Here is a 12,119-nt window from a genome sequence, read left to right on the forward strand (position 1 = left end):
CATTGACTATTTACTCTTAGGCAGGACTCCCTTGGTTTTCAGTCTCAGGGTAGAGAAATAAATGGATTTGAACCAGAGGATTATTAAATCTCCTTCCAGCTCAAAAATTGTATGAATCTAATATAATAAAAATTCATTATTCTAGCTGTCAATCCCTTTATTCCTTCAGGTTGAAATTACTTAAAACATTACATATAGGAAATATAAATGCTATAGAAGCAGAAAGTCTAACTAGCAAAGATACAAGCATAAAAAAGCATTAACCAAAATTTTTTATGGTAAGTACTACCTTTATTTTAAAAAGTTATACATGCTAGAAAAAAGCATAAATGATACATGTAAACAATTATTTACCAAATACTTATTTTCTTTTCCTTGTAGAGGTGCAAATGATCTTTAAATGTAAACACAAAAGTTGCCAAACATTTTTGTAGTGGGTAGGGGGGAGGTTATTCCTTTTGGTTGTGGTTAAAGTCTTATTCAAAGGTTTCCTGCAAAATACATTGAAAAAACCTGGTCTGTGAACACAGTAACAAAACAAACTTTAACCTCTGAAATCTATCATTTTTTTTTCCTTAAAAATCATTAACTTTTTACCAGAAAGTGCAATTTGAGAGTAGTAGTAACAGTGGCTTTATAGAATGAGGATAATGGTATCTAGTTTTATAAAAGAACCAAGATATTATTAATAAAATGCCTCTATTGAAATTATTCTCATTAGCATACTATTACATGGACCGAAGAATTCATTCCCTTGGAGGCTGTGATTACAGGTGAGCCTCAGCTTCAGCAGGCCTGAGCGTCAAGTGTGAATTGCATATCAGTATTCACTGCTGGGGAGAGGACGTGTCTCCCTGCTGGTCTAGCAATAGGAAATAGAGAAGGAAAGTTGCTTCAGGCAGTAATGTTTTTGAGCAGAAACTCTTGCAGAGTTGCGCATGATTCTACTGGGGGATTCTCAAGACAGTGTAAGAGAACCGTATGCTGTTTTTGTAGAGGCACTGAGCAGAGCTCTAGCTCTAGCAGAAACTGTATGAAAATAAGACTTTAAATACAGCAGAAAACAAGTTCATATGGAAGGAAACAATTTATGAACTTCCACTGATGAAAACTTTAGCATTTGAGTCCTGGTTTGTCGATTTAATATTCCTTTTGAATTGTTCTTGATAAATGAGATGTTTCCTTTGTTTTGTTTTTTAGCTTTTCAAGTCTTCTGGTGCTTGGTACAGAATGATGGCTAACTAAAACACTTTGCACACTTTGTCACTGGTAGTCCCTGTAAGTAATGAAGTCATGTGGATGGAGTGCTTAGAATCAACAACTAGATCATATGTAGCCCTCTTTTCTTATTTCTTCCAAACGTAATCAATAGCTTAAGATTTCACTGTTTGAAATTTTTGTCTTTTTTTTGTTTTTCCTTTTTTTTTTTGGTAGCAGGGAGGCTAAATCAAAAAAAAGAAAAAAGAAAAAAAAGGAAGAAAATAACCAACAACAAAAAATCCATGATAAATTAAAACCAAAAAATAAATATTCTTCAGCACAGAACTGAAAATTATTGTGCAAAGGTGGCATCTTGCAAGTGAAGTACTTTCATTGTATTTGTATTTCCACATGTTGAGGCACCGGCAAAGAATAAAATTTGTTTAGTGTTTTCTAGAGCTATACAAAGCTCCAAAGTCAAAGTTCTCCAGAATACAGAGAAGCATATACACGACTGTCTTCCATATGTTCACCATATATGGGATTCACAATGTGTCATTTTTATAACTCCTACACCACCCCCAAGCCGGCGGTAATTCATCCCACCATATAACCTGCAAAGAAAGAAACACAATCAGATTTCACATGGAAAAAGCTCTGTTTCTTCCATAATGTAGAGGTTAATAAACACATTTCTATGTTTTATATCACAACTAATATTTTTAGGGTCATATGTCTCTTCCAAAGAGTAGGAGCTGGAATTGAGCACTGGCAAGTAGCAGAATTATTTCAGACACTGACTGAAATGCTCTGACTTCTAGGATACTGTTTTAAGAGAGCACCATATCCATTGTTTGCATTATAACTTTGTAACTCTATTCATAGACTGACTACTAACAATTATACAGAATCACATTTTCTATATTTTTGTATCTAATTTTGACCCTGGCTATAATTTCCCACATTTTCCCTTTGCCTAATTATTAATTTTTATCCTTTTGTTTTGTATGTACTCTTAGAAGCCTTCTCAAACCATTTATGGAACAAAACTGGACATGATTAAATAAAGTCATCATCTAGTTTGTGACATGTGAACAGGATCATCTTCAAAATTAACGATTTCCATGGAAAAGAATATAAGATCCTCTGTCAGCTGTAAGGTGTGATTTTAAATTGGCTTTAAATCTGGACTATGTAACTACAAAAATTTAGATAGTAATCTCTCAACAGATGATCCTTAAGAATTTCAAGAATATGACTTAGTCAAATATTACGAACATATATTAGTAATAGTTACTAAGAAACAAGTCCGTACATAGGATCATAGCCATTAATTGGCAGAAATAAATTTGGCTGTGTTCCCAAATTATGCTTACCCAAATTCCTACTGAAAATAGAAGGCTGTATATGGAAGGACACATTCCACAAGTGAAAGGCTCCTAGTCATGGAAACTGCCATTCTCTCTCCTCCCTCTGTTAGGTTTTGCTAAAATGTTACCTTTTCAGTGAGGCCTTCCTGAGCCACCTTTTAACATGGACACTCCTCCCTGGACTCCCCAGCTCTCTGCTCTTCGCCACAGCACTGCCACCTCGTGTGGCACTGTTTATCCCTCATTGTAATGTCAGCTCCAGGAGGCCAGGGGATTTTGCTTTGTTCACTTTTGTATCCCTAGGGTCTAGAACACTCAGTAATATCTTTACTTTATGAACAAGGTTGTGAAAATGTGATGCAGAAGCAAAATGTGCTATAGGGTCATTAGTTTGCCTTTAGTATTGGTGACCGCTGAGCCATACAGAGCACAAGAAACATACAGAATCCAAAGAATGTCATTTTGATATCTATCAAAGTTGTGGCTTTCTCAGAGATGAAGACTATAAAAAGAACCCAGGAAATTCATTAGCTGAATCTTCTCTAGACCAATGGAAAAAAAAAAAAAATCTGGGTGGGTAGTTACAGGCTCAAAATTGGAAAATGTATACTTAGAATGCAGTGGGAATGGACTATGGGACTGCCCCTTTTGGAACAGTGACTATAAAACAGAGAAAAATGAAAAAAACTTTCAGAATGTTTGTCTGCTGCCTCAGATGTCCTGTCCAGACTGGTATCTGGTTAATGTACAACCTCAGCCACTGCAATGGTTGCCCTAGACTTGTTTAGGCAAATAAGCTGAACTTACTGAGAAAGGAACCTATAAATGCTTGGAAGGTAAAACTGTTTTCTTAGAAAGCTAGTATTTAGAATAGATATTAGTTAGCACAGGTGTAAGGTCCCTCAAACCCATGGTGTAAATATTTTATATTAATTTTGAGAATTAATTATATAGTTGACATTTTTAAGTTCTTCTAGTGTTTAAGAGAATGGCATATTAGAGCATCTATCAGATTAGTTTGTGAATCAAGTATAAAATGTGTGATTAAGCAAAGATTTAGACTTAAGATTTTAAGTTGAAAAGTTTAAGAGAATTTTGCTAAATTTGTAAAAGTTTTTGAATATTTAAAATACATGCAAGAGTCACCTGATTTATGTGTATTTACAAGAACTAAAGTACTTAGGGATGATATGTTAGACAATGAAGGATTTAAAAGCAAAGTAAAGAATTTTTTTTTATGTTTTTGCTATTTCTAATTATAAAACTGGACAGTTACCAAAGAGAAGAATTTTGTAAGATGCCAGACACTTTAGAGCAATGAAGTCAAAATAAACCATCAAATATGGTAACTCTGAACCTTTTTCAAAGTACTCCAAGAAGTAGTTCCATGTACTGACCATCCTGAATTTGACGGTCACAGACTGTCTCCAGCCCATGACTTTCTAGGCAGCAGTGAGGTGATGTGCAACATAGCTTAAAGGTTACCTCCATGTATTGGCATCAGGATCAAAAACTTCAATGGTCTTCAAGTATGTTGTGCCATCAAAACCTCCCACAGCCATTAGCTGTCCATTCACTACTGCTAGGCCAACCTACGGGACCAAAACACAGTGGCTGCTGAAGAAACTAGAGAATCACTAGGAAAATTTAGACAGTTTCTAGATAAATCTCTTTAATAAAAGATAATTCTTTATGGCCTTACATGCTGGTTTATTTGAACACAGGGGAAAAGTAATCACAAAAATCTAATTATGGGAGCTACACTGCTCTCAGTTCTTTAGGTATTTGCCTGTTACTATGTTATTCAGGCCCTCCAGAAAGCCACACCAGCCCGTGTTGTAGCCTCACCTCCTAATGCACTCTGTGCAGCAGTAATACTGGATTGCTAGACCAAACAGAAAATACCAAACATTTTTTAATACCTCCATACTTTTGTACTTGTTGTTCCCTGGCTGGTGTTTTCCTTCCCTCTTCTAGAAAACCTTATTCTTCATTCATGGTCTAGCTTACCTGTGACTTACTCTGGTAAGTGTCTTCACAGTTCCAAAAGCATTAAGCATAACTCGCCCATGTTCTCCTACAATGCACATGCCAATAGTGTACAATTTGTTTTCTCTAGTAAGCTGTAAACACTTCAATTTCTTCCACTAAACTGGGGGCTTCTTGAGGAGCAGAATCAAGTCATAGTAATTTTTGCTTTCCCAGCACACAGTAAGCACTTAATAAATATTTGCTAAATGTGTGAAAATACAATCAACACAATGTAGCTGTGAAAACAACAGGAATGTGACAGACAAGCTGTTCGTTCCCAGTAGAAAAGAACCTCAGGCATGTGAATGCTTTGACTTGCTGATGCCTACTGGCGGTGGTCCCTGATCTGCGCAAACCAGAATTCACTCCCTTTTATCCTCAGACTATGGAGTCTTTGGCTGAAGCTGGGTTCTCCCACCTGTTATCCTATGTTGATGGGCTCCTGATAGGATCAGTGGGTTATGGGTTACTTTTCACTCTGAGCCAAATGTCCCAGGACGCATAAATTCTATACTCTGCCCAGGAAGTTTCCTGTAGTCATGGGTCAGTCGTGGTCTAGAACATGACATAGGGCAGCCTGATCTGGCCTATACAATAGATGGCATAGACTCAAACCAGTTTGGGGAGTTTGGTGGTGGAGCCAGATGTGTCTCTGCCTAAACATTTGTACTGGTGTGCCAACTACCTAGAAACATCAGGTAGGAACACTTAGCTCTAACAGATACGGCTGGATGCATGTATCTTTGAGATACCAATGAGTACGAATGAGGTTAGGTAACGAAGTAGATAAGACAGGGAGAGGCTTTTCAGAGGAGGAACTGATTACAAGATAAATCATAAAAAGTCATTCTCTAATTAAAGATGTGATTGGATATAGGATATTTAACTACTTGAGGTAACAGTAATTAAGAGAAATTAACTTTTTTTCCCAGTACAAAAGTAGCAGGGGTTGTTTTACCTACACAGTGCATCTCCTTACTGTCCCAATGTTTTGTACTTTACGGGTCAGAGTCTCCTTGTGCTCATCCCTCCCTTGGTGCTTGTTTCGCCAAGTCTTCAGCAGCTGGGCACTTACCCCACTACGGCGGGACGTCATAGCAACCACCGGAGACCACTGGTTGGTCCTGGGGTTGTACCTCTCAGCACTGCTGAGCTCTGTGGTGTCATCTCTGCCCCCCACGGCATAGATCATGTCCTGATACACTGCACAGCCTAGGTGTTTCCTCCGGGTTCCCATTGGGGCTATGGTGTGCCATCTGTTTTCCTGAGGATTGTAGCGCTCCACTGCAGGGAAAAGAAAAGCCAGTGAGTGACCGTTCAATCATTCCCTCTCACCTCTAGTTTTCTTCATAGCCACTTTGCTTTGTGATAACATATATTTTCAATAAGCTATCTGATTTTTGCTTCAGAGGACTTATCTACCTTTGGACAATACCACTATACTCTTCATCAGGGACTGGCTTCTTTTAGGAATGGTTGCTGGAAAGGGCACGTGTTGGAGTCGAGGTACCTGGTTCTAGTTCTGGCTACATGACTCATTAGCTGGGCCACTCATGGCCTCACTCTCCTTATCTTTAAATGAAGGGATCAGACCATATGATCTGTCAGCACCATTCCTTACTAATAGTTTATTGTCATAATCAGACAACCTCGGTACTCCTGTACTCTACTGCCTATATTCCTACTGTGTTCTGAGCCACTGGAAAGAAGATGTGTAACAATGAATCTGATATGAGTGTCACAATGACAATATTCTCAGGCAAAAATATCCATTATTTCTAAATAGAAACAACTAACACATAATCCAGTTTATAGCTACAAGTTTTTATTTATTTTTAGATTATAATATAGAGGGGGTTTTTTGGTTTGTTTTTGAGGAGATATGGTTGGGGGGAGAAAAATAATCATATTAAGAAAATAATTTAAAAAATGCATTATAAATTCCCAGCAACTTGCAAAGCAAAGGGAGAAAAAAGAGAAAGAAATACTTTGGGACTATACTAGCAGACTACGGCTGCAGAAGGAGCTGGGGAAGAGCTGAGAGGTGTACTCCCCTAAAGCGGGAAATCATTTTTCTTAATTAATTATAAGATAACCTGGACTTTTTATAATTTCATAGAGGAACTCTCCTAAGGAAAACATGCTGCTTTGGGGGAACCAGACTGACATTGGAAGGGACTAACCTGTGTTGAGTGGAGATGTCCCATCAGAGCCACCCACAGCATATAGGAACCCTCCTAACACAGCCACGGCCACGCCTAGTCTTCTGGTACTCATAGAAGCCACTCGAGTCCACTTGTTCTCCTTTGGATCATACCTGCAGGGAGAGTAACCAAAGACTGCGTGCTTTTTTTTTTTTTTTTTTTTTAATTAAGTGACGCCTTTTCTGTAAGGTATGAAATCATGCTAAACATATGCTAGATACATAGACTTGTTATGGTCAGATGCACAGTGAGAATCTAACATGTTTTACTTAGTTATTAAGAAAAAAAAGTCTTCAATGTTTAAAAAAAAAAGAAATAAAAAAAAGTCTTAGAACTTGTGCCTTAGTTATTAAGCTATTTTCTATACTCTGACTTAAGACGCTGGGGCTAGAACTCTGAACACTGCATTTTTCCTCTGCCAAGGCGAGATTATAAATTTATGCTGTTGCTGCTATTATCTTCCCAGAATCCTCTTGCATAGAGTTTTATTCTCTCCCTCTTTTCTTTTAATGGAGGTGCTGGGGACTGAACCCAGGACCTTGTGCATGCTAAGCATGCACTCTACCACTGAGCTATTCCTCCTCCCTCCACTCCCCCAACCAGCCGCATAAAATTTTGAAAGTGAGGAAGTAAGTTTCTTGATAGACAGATAAAAGGGAACTGGCATTGCCTTTAAGAGTTACCTGCAACTTTATCTCTATTTAAGAGAGTTAAGTGCTTCAGCTTAAATATGGTAACCTAACTAGTAAATGCTATTTCAAAAATTCATTTCTTTTTAAGAAGTGATGATGAAGTATAGTGTGTTCTTGCCAGTAATCATAGCACATAAGACTCCAAAATCTAATCTCTAAGATAGAAAACTAATGGGGCAAGAAATTAAGAACAAAATCTATTTCACCAAAATTAACTGATTTATAAATCCCACCAAGATTTCCCTAAGTTCACTTCAAGAACCGATAAGAATCCATATACAAAATACTTTGGAGTCTTTATAAGATGTGCTAGACAAAGTATTATTACTTTAATCATTTTTCTGGAGGAAGTCTCGGCAAAGTCATTCCAAGTACTGGGGAAAAAAATCAGAACATATTTTAGACATGGTATGCTTGATATCATATATAAAATATAATTTAAAATATGATCCCAATGCTTCAATGTTAGGCTCAATCAGTGTAACACATAATTTAAAAAACCTGGTTACATTGGTCATCTTCCTAGACTTTAAGGTTAACTGGAAACTATTTCCTTAAAGCTCATGGGAAATCTACTAAATAGTGAATCCCCTTGTGCCCTTGAATTGTTTCTTTTAAAGAGCCCTCTGTATTCGTGTAAATAAAAAAATTTGAAAATGACAAAAAAATCACCTCTCAACAATGTTGAGGCAAGACACGCCATCCTGGCCACCCACAGCATAGAGAAAGCCTCCAAGCACCGCCACACCAACACTTGTCCTGCAGGTGCTTGTAGGAGCCACGTCACTGCTCCATTGGTTTGTTTTGGGGTCATACCTGCAAAGAACACGTCAGGAACAGAGTTTATATTACACAAAGAAAGTCTGGTTATGTTTACATATTCAATGAGATATAATACCAACATAGTCTTTCTCTAAATATTACCTGATTAATAACATATGAAACTCTAATTTATGTTTTTATTTTTTGAAATTGTTTTACTTAAACAAGTTATATATGAATATATTTTCTTAAAAAATTTTTTTCCAGGATGTTATAGATAAAGCTAAAGTTCCCTTTGAGTTCCACCCAATTTCTGGTCTCTTCCCATTTTGATTTGGTGTATATCCTTCAAGGCATTTCAGTAAAATACTTTTAAATAGGTATCTATCCACATATATATTTCTTTATATTTTAAGCATGCTTTCTTTGCATAAATAATGCCATACATTAGGCATTGCTTCTTCACTCAAATACTTTTTTAAAAATTTTTTTGGTGGGGGACAATAGGTTTGTTTGTTTGTTTAGAGGAGGTACTGGGGATTGAACCCAGGACCTCTTGCATGCTAAGCATGTGCTCTTACACTGAGCTATTCCCTCCCCCTCACTCAACATATTTCTGAGATCTGTTCATGATAATAGATATAGCTCTAGATTTTTCCTTTGAACTACTTCATTATAGTGCATGTGTCATATATTATTTAAATCATATTCTTATTGATATTATCCTTAAGTTGTTTCTGACATTTTGTTATTAAAAACAATGATTACCCTTATATATTTCTCCTTGTGCAAATGGATGATGAGAAGCAGAATCATGGGGCATAGGGTATATTCATTTTTAATTTTAAAAACTACTATCAAATTGCTCTTTTTGTATCTTTATCCATTTTGTTTTTAATTTCATTAATTTTTTTTCCATTTAATTTCTTTCTTTCTATTTTCTTTGCTTTTTTCCCCATCTTTCTTATTTTCAAATGAATGCAGATAAGTTATAATATATATGTTTGCCTGTGACTACTACTTTAGTTACATTCCACACATTTTGCTACATATGGTCTCAACTGTTACTAAGTTGTAAATATTTAATCATTTCCACTTTTATTTATTTAACTCATCAACTTGTTTTTAGTGTGTGTGTGTGTGTGTGTTTTTAAACTTCTATGGAGTTGATCCCTCTGTTTTTTCTTTCTTTTCAGCTACACAATCTATATCTCTAGATCTTGATATACTTCAGAGCTTCATGTTTGGGAAGTGTCAAGAATTACTGTAAATCAACACAGCTGAATGAAAAAGGGTGTGTGAGAGCAAGAAGCTAGAAGTCATTAAAAAATCAATTACTGTAGGTTTCCAGTGTGCCAGGCTTTGTGACAGATATGGGAAAAGACATTTCAACAAACAATTATAGTCAATGTGGTAGGTACAAGTCTGTTCAAAATATTTATGAAAGATCAGAGGAAGAAGTAACTAACTTATTTTTACAGTGCCAGGGAAGGCTTTATATAGAAAGTAACATTTGAATCTTGAAGTGATATTCCTATTCTGGGGGAAGAAGGAACAGTATGCAGGCAAAGAGGCATGAAAGAGGATAGCATGTCCAAGGGACTAGAAGCAGTTTGGAGGGTCTGCACTAGCATGTTTAGGGAACAGTGGTGTGCCAGGTGAGAAAGACTGGGAAAACAGGCAGAGGTCGGATCATAAAGGACTTGTACGTCACACTAAGTGGTCTAGGCTGTCAACTAGTGCCGCAGACACGATATAAAGCAACAAGCCACATCTGCTTCTACTTAACATCTCAAACAAAACAAGATGAATGGTAGAGAGAAAGATGTCCAGTTGTCCTTACTTACCTTTCAACACTGTTGAGATAAGAGGACCCGTCATGGCCCCCCACTGCATATAAGAGGTCGTCAAGCACACTGACCCCGACTCCACATCGCCTTTTGCTCATTGAAGCTACCATTCGCCACTCGTTGGTCTGTGGATCATATCGTTCAACACTGGAAATGGCATCTCCACTGCACCAGCCACCAACTGGGGAAGTAACAGAAACGGTCAGGAGAATACCTGTCCTAAAGCATAGAATGTATCACTCACTGCTAATCTTTAAATTGTGACCTAATTCTTTGACTTACCAAATGCCTCCGGAAGCAGGTTAAAAACATGTTATGATTTTTACTTACTCCACTGGGATTGCTGTATCTTCAGTTTTCTAAGTAAGTTAGTATTAGGTCATTTCACAGAGGAGGGCAAGGACACCAAATCAGGTTGGGAGGGAATGTGGCATTTAATGGAGACAACATTGCATTTAGTTAGAAAACTAGGACTTGACTGTTGCCTCTACTAAGCTATGTAACCTTGGGGAAATCCTGCAAACTACCTTATTTATTAAGAAAAAACAATTTAAAAGTGACATTTAAGATCAGAAGACATTTTGAAGAAATCACATTTTTCATAAGGAATACTCAGAACAACAGGTTCAAACTGAGCTCCATAAAGGCTCTGAGTGCTCCCTGAAAAAAATGTAATTGTAGCAGATAAATTTAGTTTGTTATTCTTTAAAACCATTTCTATTTTAATCTAAAATAAGAGCTAGATTCTGGAGCTTAGAAAGTGAAGACTAAGGATATCGTAACTTCAAAACATTTGCAAACTAATGGCTTCTAGGGGGTCTCCTGAGCCAGACTAAAATGGGAATCAAGTTTCTAACCTTCTAGACGGATCTGAAAACTCAATTCCTTGTTTCAAATCTCAATGTGCTGCATACATTTTATTTTATTGTGGTTTCATTTAAATTAGGATATTCAATGAATACTAAATCACAGTAAGTTTTGTACATATTAATTTCCTTAACTTTGAATTCTGTTCTGGATGTATGCCAGGAGTTTCAGTACCAGAGAAACATCTTCCAAAATAAAGTTTACCTGCAAATCTGACAGTTATAAGCACTTGAGACAAATCAAATAGCCTAATCATTAACCCTCAGGCACAGTCTTATAAAGGAAGCCACTAAGTTCAGCTTTTTATTGGATTACATGGCTCCAAATCAATTTAATATCACTTCATAAACTGTTCTTCCATACTAAAAAAAAAAAAAATAGGCCATTAGGAAATCAAATTTAAATCTTTCCTGTGAACTGGGGAAACAAGAAAAGGAAGGGGTTGTTCAATTCCACTGCCTCATGGCAATTTTCTGTGCATTATGATTTCCAAGGCAGCAGGTGTTGGCATTACTGGGACAGAATTATCTAAGTTATTATTATAAGCAGAGTATACTGTACTTAGCAAAATAAGGTGTACACACAGTTTTTGCTGCCGGAACTCTCAATTTGTGTTAAAATGGTGTACTTAAGGAAAAATACTGCTAAAAGAGGGACATACAGTTTTATATGTGTGAGATGTTAACTCTAAAAAGAATTACTTCAAAGGCAGATTGGTCAAAAAGTGTTACCTTAAAATAGGCAACTTTCATAAAGTATCTGGAATAAGGATCACTGAGCTGTGAACACACACAAAAAATCCCAAACAAAATAGAAATACAGAATTGAGAAGCATCAAGAAGCCTAATGGAAAACAAGAGTACAAGCCGGAAGACATCAGTGGGAGTAAAGTGCTCCCGAGTGAAAAACTACTGCTGTTATAAGCTGGCTCTGAGGCTTCCAGGATGAAGAAAGGAAGACTCATTTCACCAAATAAGTGAGAACTGGTAATTTGGCATTTCAGATAATGAAAACAAAATTGCAATAAACAAAGCAAAATGAGAATTAAGTTTTAAGTAGAGACAGATGTGTCAAGATCTAAAATAATGTCAGTGGAACAGTATCACTCAAGAATGGGGTTCAGATCTGGACAGCACAAAAAGA

General features: G+C 36.7%; 1 protein-coding gene across 1 annotated transcript in view; it reads right to left on the reverse strand.

Annotated features, from left to right (window-relative positions):
* Window positions 1-269: 269 nt before the first annotated feature.
* KLHL20 (kelch like family member 20) overlaps window positions 270-12,119 on the reverse strand; it is a 36,793-nt gene continuing 24,943 nt past the window's right edge. The window contains exons 7-12 of the mRNA XM_006172571.3: window positions 10,107-10,290; window positions 8,170-8,313; window positions 6,785-6,918; window positions 5,677-5,885; window positions 4,056-4,162; window positions 270-1,814 (exon numbers count right to left, since the gene is read on the reverse strand). Of these exons, the coding sequence (XP_006172633.1) occupies window positions 1,730-1,814; window positions 4,056-4,162; window positions 5,677-5,885; window positions 6,785-6,918; window positions 8,170-8,313; window positions 10,107-10,290 (863 nt within the window). The 3' untranslated portion in view covers window positions 270-1,729. The remainder of the gene's footprint in view (window positions 1,815-4,055; window positions 4,163-5,676; window positions 5,886-6,784; window positions 6,919-8,169; window positions 8,314-10,106; window positions 10,291-12,119) is intronic.

Source organism: Camelus ferus, chromosome 21, assembly GCF_009834535.1.
Source record: "Camelus ferus isolate YT-003-E chromosome 21, BCGSAC_Cfer_1.0, whole genome shotgun sequence".
Taxonomy (NCBI): Eukaryota; Metazoa; Chordata; class Mammalia; order Artiodactyla; family Camelidae; genus Camelus; species Camelus ferus.